This window comes from Salvelinus sp. IW2-2015, linkage group LG4q.2 (genome assembly GCF_002910315.2).
Source record: "Salvelinus sp. IW2-2015 linkage group LG4q.2, ASM291031v2, whole genome shotgun sequence".
Taxonomy (NCBI): domain Eukaryota; kingdom Metazoa; phylum Chordata; class Actinopteri; order Salmoniformes; family Salmonidae; genus Salvelinus; species Salvelinus sp. IW2-2015.
Genome location: NC_036843.1, coordinates 2,192,043 through 2,210,496, shown reverse-complemented (window position 1 = coordinate 2,210,496; position 18,454 = coordinate 2,192,043). Strand labels below are relative to the sequence as shown.

At 43.7% G+C, this 18,454-nt stretch overlaps 1 protein-coding gene across 1 annotated transcript in view; it reads right to left on the bottom strand.

The window, feature by feature from the left end:
- Positions 1-18,454, bottom strand: part of LOC111963126 (tyrosine-protein kinase receptor-like) — a 68,208-nt gene that overhangs the window by 7,322 nt on the left and 42,432 nt on the right. The window contains exons 8-21 of the mRNA XM_023986361.1: positions 18,155-18,255; positions 17,660-17,820; positions 17,294-17,388; positions 14,002-14,100; positions 13,616-13,790; positions 12,478-12,628; positions 12,144-12,263; positions 11,755-11,911; positions 11,083-11,265; positions 7,802-7,900; positions 7,046-7,198; positions 6,666-6,779; positions 4,216-4,402; positions 3,957-4,047 (exon numbers count right to left, since the gene is read on the bottom strand). Of these exons, the coding sequence (XP_023842129.1) occupies positions 3,957-4,047; positions 4,216-4,402; positions 6,666-6,779; positions 7,046-7,198; positions 7,802-7,900; positions 11,083-11,265; positions 11,755-11,911; positions 12,144-12,263; positions 12,478-12,628; positions 13,616-13,790; positions 14,002-14,100; positions 17,294-17,388; positions 17,660-17,820; positions 18,155-18,255 (1,886 nt within the window). The remainder of the gene's footprint in view (positions 1-3,956; positions 4,048-4,215; positions 4,403-6,665; positions 6,780-7,045; positions 7,199-7,801; positions 7,901-11,082; positions 11,266-11,754; positions 11,912-12,143; positions 12,264-12,477; positions 12,629-13,615; positions 13,791-14,001; positions 14,101-17,293; positions 17,389-17,659; positions 17,821-18,154; positions 18,256-18,454) is intronic.

Below are 18,454 nucleotides of genomic sequence, written 5' to 3'. Positions count from 1 at the left end.
ACACACTTCAAAAGGCTTTCGAAGCCATCATCGACTCGTTTTGTGCAACAGGTCTCGGGACCTACGCAATGTCACAATCATACCCTGGATCTTGTCCTGTGGAATAGATATTGTGAATCTAAATGTTTTTCCTTAATCATGAACTATCGGACCACCATTTTATTTGCTCAGACCCCAACCGAGGATTAACAAGAGCCACCCTATAGATTCTCTGATAATGCAAAGATTCCTAGATGCCCTTTCAGACTCCCTCCACCTACCCAAGGACGTCAGCGTTCAAAAATCAGTTATCTACCTAACATAGGATCTAAACTTAACTTTGCGTAATATCTTAGATCCAGTCGCTGAATACAAAAAAACATTTGTCAAAAGAAACTAGCTCCCTGGTATACACAAAATACCAGAGCCCTGAAACAAGCTTCCAGAAAATTGGAATGTAAATGAAGGTCCACCAAATTGGAAGTCTTCCGACTAGCTTGGAAAGACAATATCGAAAAAGCCCTCACTGCTGCTCGATCAGCCTACTTTTCAAAATTTATTGAGAAAAATAAAAACAATACTGACGCAAAGCTAACTAAAAGCCAGCATTCCCCAAGTGATAATGGCCTTCACTTCAGCATTGATGAATTCATGAACTTTGAGCATTAGAAAGATAATTGCAGACTCCTCTTTGAATATGTGTATTTCTCCAAAACTCAGTTGTCCTGAGTTTGCACAGAACTGCCAGGACCATGGATCAATGGAGACACTCAGGTTTTTTAATCCTGTATTTCTCGACACATTCCACGGCAATAGTAATGGCCTCTGAACCTTCCAGCTGCCTAATGGAACCTATTCCAACTAAACTACTGAAAGAGCTATTTCCTGTACTTAGCCCTCCTATGTTGAACATAATAAATGTCTCCCTGTCCTCCAGATGTGTACCAAACTCACTAAAAGTGGCAGTAATAAAGCACCTTCAGGCGTTTGGAAATTGCTCCCAAGGATGAACCAGGCTTGTGGAGGTCTACAATTCTTTTCTGAGGTCTTTGCAGATTTCTTTTGATTTCCCCATGATGTCAAGCAAAGAGGCACTGAGTTTGAAGGTAGGCCTTGAAATACATCCACAGGTACACCTCCAATTGACTCAAATTATGTCAATTAGCCTATCAGAAGCTTCTAAAGCCACAACATAATTTTCTGGAATTTTCCAAGCTGTTTAAAGACACAGTCAAGTTAGTGTATGTAAATTTCTGACCCACTGGAATTGTGATACAGTGAATTATAAGTGAAATAATCTGTCTGTAAACAATTGTTGGAAAAATTACTTGTGTCATGCACAAAGTAGATGTCCTAACCGACTTGCCAAAACTATAGTTCGTTAACAAAAAATTGTGGAGTGGTTGAAAAACGAGTTTTAATGACTCTGATGTAAACTTCCGACTTCAACTGTAGAGTCGTGGCCAAAAGTTTTGAGAATTTTATTTAACTAGGCAAGTCAGTTAAGAACAAATTCTTATTTTTAATGACGGCCTAGGAACAGTTAACTGCCTGTTCAGGGGCAGAAAGACAGATTTGTACCTTGCCAGCTCAGGGATTCAAACTTGCAACCTTTCGGTTGCTAGTCCAACGCTCTAACCACTTGGCTATCCTGCCACCCCAGAATGACACAAATATTAATTTTCACAAAGTCTGCTGCCTAAGTTTGTATGATGGCAATTTGCATATACTCCAGAATGTTATGAAGAGTGATCAGATGAATTGCAATTAATTGCAAAATCCCTCTTTGCCATGCAAATGAACTGAATCGCCCCAAAAACATTTCCACTAAATTTCAGCCCTGCCACAAAAGGACCAGCTTACATCATGTCAGTGATTCTCTCGTTAACGCAGGTGTGAGTGTTGACGAGAACAAGGTTGGAGATCACTCTGTCATGCTGATTGAGTTCGAATAACAGACTGGAAGCTTCAAAAGGAGGGTGGTGCTTGGAATCATTGTTCTTCCTCTCTCAACCATGGTTACCTGCAAGGAAACACGTGCCATCATCATTGCTTGCACAAAAAGGGCTTCACAGGCAAGGATATTGCTGCCAGTAAGATTGCACCTAAATCAACCATTTATCAGATCATCAAGAACTTCAAGGAGAGCGGTTCTATTGTTGTGAAGAAGGCTTCAGGGTGCCCAAGAAAGTCCAGCAAGTTCCAGGACCGTCTCCTAGAGTTGATTCAGCTGCGGAATCGGGGCACCACCAGTATTCTGCATGATATTCTGCAAAAGGTACAGGGATTGGACTGCTGAGGACTGGGGTAAAGTCATTTTCTCTGATAAATCCCCTTTCCGATTGTTTGGGGCATCCGGAAAAAAGCTTGTCTGGAGAAGACAAGGTGAGGGCTACCATCAGTCCTGTGTCATGCCAACAGTAAAGCATCCTGAGACCATTCATGTGTGGGGTTGGTTCTCAGCCAAGGGAGTGGGCTCACTCACAATTTTGCCTAAGAACACAGCCATGAATAAAGAATGGTACACATCCTCCGAGAGCAACTTCTCCCAACCATCCAGGAACAGTTTGGTGACGAACAATGCCTTTTCCAGCATGAGCATGATGGAGCACCTTGCCATAAGGCAAAAGTGATAACTAAGTGGCTTGGGGAACAAAACATCGATATTTTGCCAGGAAACTCCCCAGACCTCCCCAGAAACTCCAAGCAGAATGGGCTGCCATCAGTCAGGATGTGGCCCAGAAGTTAATTGACAGCATACCAGGGCGGATTGCAGAGGTCTTGAAAAAGAAGGGTCAACACTGCAAATATTGACTCTTTGCATCATCTTCATGTAATTGTCAATAAAAGCCTTTGACACGTATGAAATGCTTGTAATTATACTTCAGTATTCCATAGTAACATCTGACGAAAATCTCTAAAGACACTGAAGCAGCAAACTTTGTGGAAATTAATATTTGTGTCATTCTCAAAACATTTGGCGACAACTGTACTCTTATAATCTCCACCGGCACAGCCAGATGAGGACTGGCCACCCCTCAGAGCCTGGATCCTCTCTAGGTTTTTTCCTAGGTTCCTCCCTTTCTAGGGAGTTTTTCCTAGCCACTGTGCTTCTACATATGCATTGCTTGCTGTTTGGGCTTTTAGGCTAGGTTTATGTAAATTATAAGCACTTTGTGACATCTGCTGATTGATTGATTGATTTTCACACCAGGTTTTCTAGGAAAATCAATGAATTCATTAATATATGTAGCTGAATTAATTAATTAATGTCAATGTCAACGTCTATGGTATGTGTGATGCAATTATGTTACATTTCCCCTAATTGAAGAGGGCGGGATTGTGGTAATGGCTGGAGCGGAATCAGTGTAACGTTATCAAATACATCTAACATATGGCTTCCATGGCTTCCATGTGTTTGATGCCATTGCATTTGCTCTGTTCCAGCCATCATTATGAGCCGTCCTCCCCTTCAGTAGCCTCCACTGATTTTAACCCTACTCTTAAATGATCATGTAATCACGCATTGTTTGACTTGCATCATGCATTTTTCCAAGCAGAAGCAATACATACAGACATGTTGTGTCACAGCGAAATAGAGAGACTAATAGAATGACAGTTAGATCAGTGTTGAAGTCTATTTAAAGGTCACAAGCACAATCTCCTTTGTTCGATTACAGGTCTGCACGTCACTGTTGCTTACAACACAGAGGCAAAAAGGGGACCTTGTTATTGTCGACATCCAGACAGTTCTCAATGCAACAGACCAGCAGTACATATAATGAAGAAAATGTCAAGGAGAACTACCATAGAGGAATATATATTTTGGTTAAAAGGTTACCAATATTTTTAACCATCTTCTCTCTACTCCTGCTTTTTAGACAGTAATATGCACTGCCAAAAGCAATTACTTCATTTCAACTGCTATGTGCTTCAAGTCATAGACGAGTAATGGAGATGGAGGAAGAGGAACTGACCTTTATGGCCACTTGCATGGCTGTGTTCTCGCCATTCATCCCTAGAACCTGGCCCTCATACACCTCCCCAAATGCTCCATGGCCCAACGCCCTGCAAACACACACCAAGTCAGACAGATGACAAAGAGCTTAATTCCAGAGTCCAGTCAAAACCTGAAGTGACTTGAACATAGCACACTCCTACAAATAAATGATCATGTAATGCACTTAATAGCTTATAGGTCTCTGCTAAGTCAGCCTCACTGTGTGTGTGGACTACCTGAGGAGGGTGATGTTCTTGCGTGGTACTTCCTTCAGCTCGCTCAGTGAAGCAGCCTTGCCAGCAAAGCAGTAGTTTGGGTTGTAGTCTGTCATGATGGTGGATGACCGGATCTTACTCAGCTTGTACTCTGGACTCTGGAGACGCAGCCTGACCGCATGCAGCTGGTTCTTCTTACGGTAGTATACTGTAGGGGAGAGAGACCAGGAAGACAGGGTTGGTTACTGTGATACAGCCCTCGGCTTCAAACTGTTGCTATACTGTAACTATCAGAGACAACATCCCACTAGCGCTGCATCAGACACACTACCCTAATGTCTGTCTGTCCTCTAACCTCTGGCCTCTGGGCCTGGTCCAATCAGTGACTAGCTAACAGTCTGTGAGTTGAGGACCGAGGACTCACCCTCCGTGGAGGCGGCCCGCGGCCTCGATGCAGGTTGGTAGTCTGCCTGGAGGGCTGGGTGGGGGCCCTGGGGGGCGATGCGTGGAGGTGAGAGGTGCCCTCTGCTGTGATGTCGAGCTGCAGGTGCAGACAGACGCGACACTCGGGGGAGGAGTGGGGGGCCCGTGGACAGACTACCAACCTACATGGGGGAGAGCTCAGGTGAAGAGACACTGTTAAGTGTCTGAGGTCTGTCTCCACCTGGAAGGGCCCTCTTCATGGGCCACTGTGGGGCTGCATAACCATCTGGCCCAGGGCTAAGGATTTTGTGTTGGGTTGAGTGTGTATGTGTTGTATGTTGTGTGTTATGCATGTTGTGTGTTTAGGATATAGGGAAACTATTTACTGACACTGTACAGATTGTTTTTTGAATTGATATCACTTCCTCTGAGGCTTATGGGAACATTCTGTGGTCATACCCAAAGGGACTTTCACTTCACGGTGAAACTTTGTGTTAATTACGGGTTTTATTTATTTAGCATTGGAAAAAAGTACAGTTACACTTCAGTCATGGCACAGTGTGTTACAGTTAGAGCACAAGTCAAACTCTAAATATCTGTTTCTCATACTGACATAGAGGGATGGTTTGTTGCCTTCACGGACAAAAGTAATCACATAGTAAATCGTTAATATCCCGACACTATATTGTTATTGGTAGTATTAACTCCTCCACAGTTGAGAGACGTACACTATATGAGAGAAGTATAGGGGATGAGAGAAGATCATTTCGCAGTAAAGCAGTCATGCTTGGATCCTGACAGGGCATATGCATAATGATGAGTCACCACCACAGTGCTTTTAAAGCTTAAGTTGACATTCTGCCTTGGTAAGACACTCCATGGTAAGACACTCCTTTAATCGGCACTGGCTGGAAAATAAGTCTTCCACTGACAGAACTTACCTCCGCTCTTACTGCAGCACACGGACGTCAAAAAGGGGGCAGTGCAAACAGAAACATCAAATAATCCCTCACTGTCCTACATTTCTAGCCAAAAAACTAATAAGACAATTGGTTAAAAAAATGTTTGCACGAGCACACATTAAGTACACACATAACGCAGTAGCAGCATTCAATATGATATTGATCATTGCCTATTGGCAAGACAAAGTTAGACACTAATATTAGGAGAATTGATTATTATTCTCTCTTTCAATCCTCAAAGCAGAATAATAAAAGGTACAATTTAAAGGTTCATATCAGTAATTTTCCTAATTCCCTAATCATTCCTTTTAGCAGGGTAATTGTGCAATCATTAGCATTAAGCGGTTAAACCATGTATCACCTTGAATGTGATTATAAAACAAGAATACAGTAGAGGGTAAGAATTGTTACTGGAGATATGTCCAATGCGCCCTTTGAAGCATGAATAGATATACAGTATATGTTATTGCACACAATTAGGACCATCAATCCCAATGTGCCACACAACCAACTGAATACTTAGCTAACCCCTTCACTCCAACATAAATGTCTTAGATTTTGTGGTCTGAAATAGTGCAAGAGTGAACGGTGGTTAGTCTCACTGTAATCCCTTAAGCCCCTCCAAAATGATGTGTATCACAGTTAAAATATGTCTAGTCTCCACCAGGCTTGAAATCTGAAAAAAATGTAATGCCCAAGGGCTTGCAAGACAAACCCATTATTGTCACTGTGGAAAATGATAAGCCAAAATTCCTAAAAGGCCACCTTTTGTACTCTTTCTGTCAAGTCTCTGAGTTATTTTATATTCAAGCTCTGCCTTTCTCTACAATTAAGTATCTTGCTGGTTTTTAACTATTGTGTTGAATCATGGACTTCTGCCATTCACTCTCATCCAATGTCACATTTCCCTCAAAGAGAACACATTAAACCACAGCTTGGTTTAAAATGCTAAGCGTCCTGCCTTTTCAGGATGCTTTCATTCTGAAAGTTAAATACAGTATCGTTGGCATGGAGAGAAGCTCACAGCTCACAGGCGGTGAAAGGTGGAGGGCACAGAGTCGACACAGAACTGGAAGAGTCTCTTACTGATGGTGAGGCTGGCGCAGGTCAGGACGATGCCCGTCACCACGATAGATGCCACCACGGCCAGGATGAGGGACAGGGACAGCTGGCCTTTTGGGGTGAGGCCCTGAGGGGCTGCTGGGGGGGGGGGGTCAGAGGTCAGGGTTAGCAGGGGAAGATGGAGAACCACTAAGATTATAAGAATGTTTCAAAGACAATGGGACTACTAGTGGGGTCGTTAACAACCTTCCATTCCATTCCTCCATGTATTTTATTTCATGAGTGCCATTTAATGACAAACAGATTGGCAGAAATTCTCAAGGACTCATTTTTTAAATGTTGCATTCATGATCCCAAAACACATCCAGTAAATTAGGGTATTTCCATGACTGTACAGAAGTTACCTGTGCAGGTGACATTGTCACTGGCCAGCACCTCCTCGTTGTGACAGAGGCAGAGGATGAGTCGGGTGTCCTCGTCTCGTTTGCAGCTCTGGGTCTGGCAGTGACTGCAGTTGAGCTGCACCTTGATCTCACATTCTCCATGGCTCTCCATGGCTGAGTGGAGAGGATGACAGAGGACATTACATCACCACATGAATCTCACAAGAACAATACTGTAGCACGAGCACCGGTCAACTTAGCCATATGTATGACTAAAAAGAGAAGACGTTTTACAATCTGAGTTCTTTGTATCTCTTCTTCATAACATCGTCAAATACTGGAGTTAAATTCTTAGCTATGGTCAACTAAACCTAATCATGTTTTCACTGTAAAGTCGATACTGCATGACCATGGATCAATTGATCTGTTCTAGTTGTGTTTTTGTCATGTCTTTCACTACAAAGAGGACTGCTTTGTATTCTGGGCAGCATTGGCGGCATGCTTTGGCCACAAATGACATTGTCGTGCCGTAAAGAATTGATTGGCTGCCTGTTTTTCAGCGGCTAAAGAGAAGACAGCATGGCGCCAGGATCAACAGGATCCGTGAGGCTATCAATTAGGTCACCGGTGTCTGAGGATTGAGGCGCCCTTCCCTACTTCTCCCACTGAATCAGAGTCAAGTGATAGAGACACACAGACCTCTGTGTTACGGCCAGGGCTCTTTCCTTGCGCTCTCCTGGCTCCCAGTGACACTGATGTAGTAGGAGAAAGCCTTACCTGCCAGCGGCTGGAGAAATATCTCCCCCATGGGATGAACAAAGGAGATGCCATCCTGACCGCCCGCTGTGATGTCATCAGTCAGCGCGGCATCGCCACCTTGATTTAGATTAAACACGATATTAAAGATAAGTGCATGTTTGAGCTAATAATAATGGCTTATTATTGCCTGCACAACATCTGCTAACATTATAAGTGGCAATCTTCCTTTTGAACAAAAAAGGCCTGGGTAGAGGGAGAGTATGTATGATATATTAACGATGCTGAAAGAAATCAAATGTCTCTCAATCAATCTGTTCATATCTTGATCGTTCAACCAATTCGGTGCCTTTTGAAAAGTGTAATTTAGTTTAAAAATGTTTTCATAAAGAACACATGTTCAACTTCATAAAAAAGTTTTCCCATCTGAAGAGGTTAAATAAAAAAAATTACGATAGTAAATGTCTATTAAGTACCAAATAAAGTAACAGGGTTGACCATAACAAGTTAATTATCAAATCAGCCATAAAGCCCCTTGTGACAGGGGGTATTAAATGCAATATCCAATAGTTGGCCTAATTTCAGTTTATGTGACAAAACAAGCAAGTATAGTGTCGAGAATCATTTTACCATCTAAACTGTGAAATATATTTTCCAAAATCAAAAATGTGGTATTTTCAGCTGTTTGAAACTGGTGTACAAAACATCAAAGTAAAAGACACAAAAACATAGAAATAGCGCATATAGAACAGATCTACCGCTTTTTAGACTTGCTTTCAATGAGAATGACATACACTACATCAGCAAAAGTATGTGGACAAGCCTTCAAATTAGTGGATTAAGCTATTTCAGCCACACCCGTTGCTGACAGGTGTATAAAATCGAGCACACAGCCTTGCAATCTCCAGAGACAAACATTGGCAGTAGAATGTCCGGTAATGAAGAGTTCAGTGACTTTCAACGTGACACTCTCATAGGATGCCACCTTTCCAACAAGTCAGTTCGTCAAATCTCTGCCCTGCTAGAGCTGCCCCGGTCAACTGAAAGTGCTGTTATTGTGAAGTGGAAACATCTAAGAGCAACAATGGCTCAGTCGCAAAGTGGTAGGCCACACAAGCTCACAGAACGGGATTGCCGAGTGCTGAAGCGCGTAGCACGTAAAAATCATCTGTCCTCGGTTGCAACACTCACTACCGAGTTCCAAACTGACTCTGGAAGCAATGTCAGCACAAGAACTGTTAGTTGGGAGCTTCATGAAATGGGTTTCCATGGCCGAGCAGCCGCACACAAGTCTAAGATCACCATGCGCAATGCCAAGTGTAGGCTGGAGTAGTGTAAAGCTCGCCACCATTGGACTCTGGAGCAGTGGAAACGCGTTCTCTCCATCTGGCAGTCCGACAGACTAATCTGTGTTTGGCGGATGCCAGGAGATTGCTACCTGCCCCAATGGATAGTGCCAACTGTAAAGTTTGGTGGAGGAGGAATAATGGTCTGGGGTTGTTTTTCATGGTTCAGGCTAGACCCCTTAGTTCCAGTGAAGGGAAATCTTAACACTTCAGCATACAATGACATTCTAGACTATTCTGTGCTTCCAACTTTGTGGCAACGGTTTGGGGAAGGCCCTTTCCTGTTTAAGCACGACAATGCCCCTGTGCACAAAGCGAGGTCCATACAGAATGGTTTGTCGAGATCAATGTGGAAGAACTTGCCTGGCCTGCACAGAGCCCTGACCTCAACCCCAGACAGACCTCGAATCGCCCAAATTCAGTGCCCGACCTCACTTATGCTCTTTTGGCTGAATGGAAGCAAGTCCCCGCAGCAATGTTCCAACATCTAGTGGAGAGTCTTCCCAGAAGAGTGGAGGCTGTTATAGCAGCAAAGCGGGGACCAACTCCATATTAATGCCCATGATTTTGGAATGAGATGTTTGACAAGCAGGTGTCCATATAATTTTGATCATGTAGTGTAACATTTAATAAATAATATTCTTCAGAAATGACTTTGTCAAAGTAAGAAAATTAACAGGGCTTTACAATGACGCTGAATTTGTTTTGAAATAGTCCCTTACAGAAAAAACACATGTGATCTTATGTGAAATTAATGTGATAACATGTGACACCATGTAAAAGCAACATGTGATAACATGAAAGTACACATGTGAAACTTATTTCATGCAGAAATCCAGATATTTCCAAAGGGTTCACATACGTTTTCTTGCCATTGTACAGTTTGTGTGTGTATCCTAACTACTAATTTTTGTTTGCAGGACATCACCTGTGAAATCTCATGTAAAAAAATAAAAAGGTTATGTGATCACATGTGAAAATTCAAGTGAAACTTCATGTGAAATATCATAATGTGAAGTGTTCCAAAAACACATCGTTTTACATGATTTCACACAGGCCAAACATGGACATTTCACATGTGAAATCATGTGGTTTTTCCGTAAGGGGTGAAACAAGTCTTTATTCATTTAAAAAATCTGATTTATTGAATTCTCTATGTGGTCTATATTAAATGGCACCTCATTTAATATAACAGGCTTTTAACATGCAATATTGGTGCACAACATCTACTTAAAATATCAAAGGCACTCTTTCATGGAACGATCCATCTCCCCTCAATCATGTTTTGCAGAGGAGCCAAATGGAACACCCAATCTTATCAATCAATGAAGTAGAACTTTCTTCCCCAGCCAGAACAAGAAGCAGGGTCTGAATGATCTCAGTATGGTTTAAACTGTCTCATAATATCAGTACATTCAGAACGGCCTGTGAGTTATGTCACCAATCCACAACTAGTAAATCATACTAGATAAAGACAGAAAAGCAGTGAATGTTATCAACGTGCCCCTTTCCTTGGGGCCAATGGAAATTCTCCAGCATAAATATCTTGTCAGATTCATCCTATAATAACAGTATAGTACAACACATAGGAAAGCAGTACATAAATATTAATATTATTATTGTGTGTGTGTGTGTGTGTGTGTGTNGATCTCAGTATGAGTTCAACCTGTCTCATAATATCACAACATTCAGAGAGGGATGTTTATTCTGTCACCAATCCATGATTAGTAAATCATACCAGATAAAGGCAGAAAAGCAGGGAATGTTATCAGCCTTCCCCTTTCCTTGGGGCCAATGGAAATTCTCCAGCATAAATGTATTTGTCAGATTCATCACAGCTAGAAAAGAGCTGGAGGCTACAGAGGGAGGATCTTAAATCCAATAATAACACCCCTAGCAGTACAGTATGGCACATAGGAAAGCAGTAAATATTATTATGAGTGTGTGTTAGATTACCTCTGTATCCGCCTCCTCCTCCTCCAGCAGTGCAGGCTCCCCCCCCCCCTCCAAACCCACCGAAGGTAGCCCAGGACAGTTTGGATAAGGCTTGGGGACAGGAGGAACCCCCCTCGGACCCCTCCAGGAGAGACTTCCCTGCCCACAAGTGGCTGGAGGAGTCCTTCCAACCTCCACCTCCCCCTGCAACACACACACGCAGGCACGCACACACACCCCTCATTTAGCCATCACACTCTCTAAACACTTCTTCCATCAATGTTTGTATAAGATGTGTCGATAATTGCTCCATAAGACCCTGCTGGTCAAAGGTGATTTACTGGGAATGTTCCATGAAGCTTTTCCAAGAACACTGACATGGTACTGCCATATACAGTATGCCGTTTCTCCCTTTTCAACAGTTGCATAAGTCAAAAGGCTGTAACCAAGATTATAAGCAGACCCAATGGATAACCAGTCCAGACACAGGGCCAACTTCTTGATACAAACACATGTACTCCTGCCCTTTCTCTGACACACTCTTGTCCTGTCTCCTGAAGACACTCAAGTAGGAGCTTTAGCAGTCAGAGGAATGAAAGCCATATGTTTTCAGGGAGCAGATCGTTAGCTCTGTGAAGAGAATCAGGGGGAAGGGCCACATGGAGGGGGTGAGGTAAAGGCAACCCTACCAACCTGCTGCCCCAGTCTTGCCGTTGGAGCTGGTGGCCACCGTGTCATTCTCATACTGCTCCAGAGGAATCTGGTCCAAGCTGCTCTCTGGGTCCTCCAGGTAGGCTTTACCTCCACCACCAGCTGCTATGAGTAGAGGCACCAGTACTCCACCGTCCATCTGGCAGGGGTCACAGTCAAACACAGTAAAAGCTTTTAGAGCACCCCTCTACCCTCTGTCATAGTCCATCATGCAACTTAGGGGCCAGTCCAGCGTTACAAAGACATACAACTTCTAGGTTAAAGGGCTCTTGTGATACAAACCAGCTTTCATTTTGTGTAGATGAGGTAAAGGCGGAAAAGAGTTGAATCAAGTTATGTTGAGATTAGGGACTCCTTTTAGGGACTCTTACGTTGTAGATATAGGTGGCTCCTCCACCGCCTCCTCCACCACCTGCCCAATCATCACCAGTGAACTCATCTTCTATCACTGAGGATTCCCCCAGGCAGATCTTCTGTGTCAGAGGATTTCTCTACAGAGAACAAATGGATATGGTCAGATCAGAGAGAGAGTGGCTGCTAGTCTAAAATTATATTTTCCTACCATCAGGAGGAAAATACTCTCTGGATGGCACCCAAGGTACCAGGAAGTAATCAAACGTTGAAAGAAAACTAAACATTTTGAACAGCAGGTTATCCATCCATAATGTCACCTGAGGTGGCCTAACTCTCCACTCTAACACTCACCCCTGGACAGGCATCCTCCCCTTGATGTCCCACCAGTATATACAGGATGTCTCCCTTCTCCAGAGGGAAGATGGCTGAGATGAAGACCCCGTGGGAACGCTTGTTGTGGTTCTTTGCTCCTTTGCCACCTGCAGCTCCATAGGCTGAGATCCTGAGGAGGGCATAGTAAACATGTGATGAGACCACTGAAGGCCATGTTTGGTGCTTGGGTGACCTTATAACAGTGGCTACTCAATTAATTACAAGTGGCAAAAAAGCCATGTTGGTTTGGTCTCTATACTGCATCAGAAGTTTTGCAGCACTTCAAATCAGACTGTAACACTGGCAATACCAAGGCTTTGCCTGACTGACTTGTATCATCAGCTTGCATCATCAGATGAAATCAGGGTAAATATTCTGTAGTTTTACTGTAATCAGAGCTCAGCTGAGCCCCCCGACAACAACATACCAATGCTAACAAAGAAGAGCAGAGAAGCTCCCTGATACCCACTTCTTGTCTTTCTTTACCCCTTTTAACATCTAGTGTTATGGAGCTCATTGTAATGCTCCATGACTAGACCAGCAACTACAATAAATGAGTTCAAAGCCTTGGCTTGGCAGGGGCCAGATTAGGAAGAGAGAGTGAGCAGTGAGCACAGACAGACTAATCTATGCCTCCAGCTGGTGAGTCACGCTTCTCACTCTGCCTCAGTCTTACACACACACACACACACACACACACACACACACACACACACACACACACACACACACACACACACACACACACACACACACACACACGGTCTGATCCCATGTGAGACTCCCCCCTCTCCTAACCTGGATGATGTGGAAATCAATCTTGACACTCCGGAGACTTGCCTATATTCTATAGGTCTAGCGGATACGTGACATGAAGGTGATACATGGTAGTATTTAAGCTGTATTCATTCAGTTGACTGACGTCTCAGGTAAGGCGGCTTCCTGCCAGCTGTCAATACTGATGTGCAGATGCAATCATTGGTCAGGATGCTTGTTTCAAGCATCTTTACCCTAGGGTTTAGTCTAGTGCAAGAGTGTTCCGATTACAAAAACAGTTGTTCTCTGTAGCTTTCATATTTCTACAAGATTAGAATAACATAGCAAAATTTGCACCCACATGTATCTGTTGGTGGCTGGTACCCTCCAGGTCTGCACTCCTTTGAACGGGCCCTCCTTGCCCACGGTGACACTGACGTTGGTGTTACGGTATGCGCTGTCACACTGGGCCTGGGTGGGACCTCGGGGGCCACTGGCCCCACAGGATGTGAACCACCAGGTCATCAGGGACACCTCTGAGGAGAGGAGACAGACACATGAGTCACATGTCAGTCAACAAACAAACTCCCTGTGTTGCATGGAAAAGAGAGAGACATACATATAGTGGAGCAGCTGCTGAGGAAATTACTTTAATGGTGTATTTTGAAAAATTGAGGGGAAAAGCTCTACAAAAATCTAGTTGCAAAGGCCATTGGTTATATTCCATTGGAACAGCTGGTAGTGTACCTGAGGCAGAGGGCTCTGGGAGGGGGCTGAATAAATCCAGTTCACTGATGGAGTCCATTTCATGGAAGAATCTGTGTCCGAGCAGCAGGGAGTTGAGATCTGAGAGGAGGGAGACAGACACATTCATCTCTACAGTCTACAGACGGACCAGAAAAGCATTCTCTTTCATACGACTCCTATTAATAATGGTTTCTTCAAAGACGGAGACAGAGATAGGATTTAGAGCATAGATGTGTTTTTGTGAGGGCAGGATACAGTCCAGTTGAGTATATAAAAAGGCATGAGCTGCAGGATTGAGGAGATAGAATAAGAAAGACAGACAGACTTATGGAGAAAGACAAAGGGCTTAAGGAGATAAGTAATAATTGTGAGGGAGGACATTGTGAAAGTCTTAGCAGGAGACAAGATAAGGGAGGTTATGACTTAGGAGCTGTAATTAGCTGTGGAATTCTACAGTAAAACGTAATAGGGCCGATAAATCTGCGTGCCGATCATAGCACGCCCAACTGGTGCCTGTCTGGCGTCGACAACCCGCAGCCACCAGAACCATTTGCCTTGCACCAGAGTCTGCAAGCCCTCCCGCCTCCCCCAACATTTACCGAACCGCATTGTCAATTCCTATCAAATTAAACTAATGTTGGCAGGCTTCTCCAGAGTTCGGACCAAAGAGTTTCATGGTAGAGAAGAATCGATGGAGCGAAGAAGATGTGTCCTCGAGCGTGACAATAACGTGAGACTGGAACCCATTGTTGGCGTACAATTTTATTGTCGGATTGCAGATTTCGAATCCCGGGGAGACGCATTCTACGTCGGTTTCCCTCTTTCAGAAGCAATCAGGCAGTGTGTGGATCATTGGGCCTCCTGGGGAGCACTCCAGCTGCGTTGGAAACAGTGGTTAGCCATCGCATCTGTGTGCATCATTCTTCGGTTAAGACTCCTCTCTGTCTTTGACTGTGCTTCAACAGCTCTATTGTTTCCAGTCATAAGAAATGCTCTATCAGCCGCAGGGCTCTCCAGAGGGTGGTGCGGTCTGCCCAACGCATCACCGGGGGCAAACTACCTGCCCTCCAGGACATCTACAGCACCCGATGTCACAGGAAGGCCAAAAAGATAATCAAGGCCAACAACCACCCGAGCCACTGCCTGTTCACCCCGCTGTCATCCAGAAGGCGAGGTCAGTACAGGTGCATCAAAGCTGGGACCAAGAGACTGAAAAACAGCTTCTATCTCAAGGCCATCAGACTGTTAAATAGCCATCACCAGGCGGCTTCCACCCGGTTACGTAACCCTGCACCTTAGAGGCTGCTGCCCTATATACATAGACTTGGAATCACTGGCCACTTTAATAATGGAGCACTCGTCACTTTAATAATGTTTACATATTTTTGCTTTACTCATTTCATATGTGTGTACTGGATTCTATTCTACTGTATTTTAGACTATGCCACTCAGACATTGCTCATTATATATTCCTTAATTCCATTCTTATACTTTTAGGTTTGTGTGTATTGTGTGTATTGTTGTGAATTGTTAGTATTACTGCACTGTTGGTGTTAGAAACACAAGCATTTCGCTACACAGCTAAACATGTGCTAAACATGTGTGTGTGACCAATAAAATGTTATTTGATTTGATAAACGGTCTCATTTGCAACTTCAAGGGGATGCGTCAGTAGTTCTAATAGGGCGTTGCTCTCCACTGAATGTCCTTCCTAGAACTAGACACACATGCTTTGGACTGTATTCAGGTGCTCCTATACAAACTTCATGGCATCCCTCAGGTGAATGCCACACTTCAGTGATATTGGCAATATGAGCTTATAGCCAACATCCAGTTGGCCTTTAACCCCCTAGAGTCGATGTCCGCGCCCCCTGTGTAAATCGAATTAGCATAATCAAAAATCCCCATCAAAATGTGGCAGTTTAAGCTCGAGATATCTGTTCGTTTTTTTTTGTTGCATTGGATGCGTCTCAATCCACCACATCCGCTGAAGTCACCCTTCCACATCTGCGATGAAAGGTGACAGAGCTGGAGCGGTGTTTGTCAGACCATGAGACATCCTGAAAATCGGTCTTCTCACAAAGTCATCTGTAGCGTCTGAACAATTTGCCCCACGAACGATTTGGAAAGGTGCGACTCTCACGAACACGTACATGTCGGTTGCTCGTCTGAAGGTCCCCCGGTACCAGTAGAAAAAACGAATGTACAAAAGTGTTAGAAAACATTAGGAAAACCTACTCTTTCCATGACTTAGACTGACCAGGTGAATCCAGGTGAAAGCTATGATCCCTTATTGATGTCACTTGTTAAATCCACTTCAATCAGTTTAGACGAAGGGGAGGAGACAGGTTAAAGAAGGATTTTTAAGCCTTGAGACAATTGAGTCATGGATTGTGTATGTGTGCCATTCAAAGGGTGAATGGGCAAGACACACGATTTACAGTAAGTGCCTTTGAACGGGGTAGGGTAGTAGGTGCCAGGCGCACCGGTTTGTGTCAAGAACTGCACCGCTGCTGGGTTTATCACGCTCAACAGTTTCCCGTGTGTATCAAGAATGGTCCACCACCCAAAGGACATCCAGCCAACTTGACACAACTGTGGGAAGAATTGGAGTCAACATGGAACAGCATCCAGGTGGAATGCTTTCGACACCTTGTAGAGTCGGTGCCCCGATGAATTGAGGCTATTCTGAGGGCAAAAGGGGGGGGTGCAACTCAATACTAGGAAGGTGTCCATACTGTTTGTGAGACTGTTTAGTGCCAAAAATAAGGGGTTGAATGTAAAAAAGAAAATATACAAATGATTCCGGATGTTTCTTATATCTCTCAGACACTTCAGAGTAAACTTCCTTTTTTGGGACTGTTGTTCCATGTAGTGAATCTGGTTTTCAATGCGTTTGTATGGGCTAATAGCAGTAAAGCCAAATACAATGTTTGATCAAATCATTTTTGTATAATTTTTGGGATAATTCAAGGGGTCTTAAAATACACATTCAAATAGCTTTTCATAAAACAATTCAATATAGCTTAGTACGGGGCTTAGACTGTAATGGGTTAAGGAATCTTATTAGCTATATCTTTATGAAAGAATCCCCTCTCAATCAGTATGTAATCTTAAGACATTTAGGGAGTTTTACTCTATCACTGTTTGTTTGAGAGATTATTCAATGACGTGCTAGGAGCCCTCCAAATGTTTGCCCACTGTACTCTAGCCACACAGTATGCTACATACAGTATCCTATAATGAGAGCTGCCTTTGTGTTGTGTACAGATTGTGTTACATGGAGGGCTACCTGTGTCAAAGCATGCTGCCCCCAGGGCGATGTCATCTAGGGCGATGTCAGCATTGGAGCCTGGTCCCCACAGAGCCTTCACCTTGAGGTGGAACCTGGGGGAACACACATCACCATGAATGGAGGGAAACACAGAATGGCATTATTTTCATATTAGTTTAAGTACCAAAAAGTACCTTCAATTCTTTCACATATCAGTCTATGCATTTCTTATACAGTATACAACAAAAATATATTTTGTACTAACTAACACAGTCATCATTTATTAATGAACTACAATCACTCAAGAAACGCACTTTGAGCTTTTATGCGCTGTGTGTTTGGCACCTCTGGTCAGTAATTTAGCAGTAAATGATGGCACTGTACCCATTGAGGAGGGCAGGTAGCTGCAGAGTGATGTCCTGCCAGTTGTCTTTCCACTGTCCAGACCTCTCCCACACCAACGGGGACGCAACAGTACTGTTATCCTCTAGCGACAGCAGCACGGTGCCATTAAACTCCCCGTAGAGATACAGGGAGAAATGCAACTGCAGGCAGAGACATCAAGAACAGACGTTACGGTGAATTTCATGACATACTATTTGAAGACGTGAACATGGCTTAACTGTATGATGTTTAATATGATGTGTGTGGTACTAGAGGACTGCTCTTTGTTATGATAGACCCGCTGTGACCACCTGACTAATTACAAAAAATGTAAGACTTGGCTACGGTTGTGAGATTCTGGCATCTTTGAGGGTGCTTCTAAAACTTCCTTAATGAGGATGTCTAGAACTCATCCGTGAGTCATCAGTGAGCATTAGGTCAGTAGGGGAGATTTCAAGGAAGCCATTGGTGGAAAGATATGTCTATTTTTCTCACCTGACAGGCTATGGTAGAGACCGGTCGGGGGAAGGAGGAACTTCGGACAGACGCTTTAATACTGGAACTGTTCCCTCTCACCGCCAGGAACAGGAAGTGCCCTGGGGGGGAGASAATAACCGCAACACTGAGGGGMGTGAACACTGACRTAAATTTGCACCACTCAAAWGGGCATGACTGATAGAGCTCTGAAGAGAACAGCCTTTTAGTCCTCATCTGCAAAACAATATATATTGCCTTGGTGCAGTGCTTGTCAATTTGGAATGAAACCAATTGGAGCTATAAACTGAAATGCAGAAG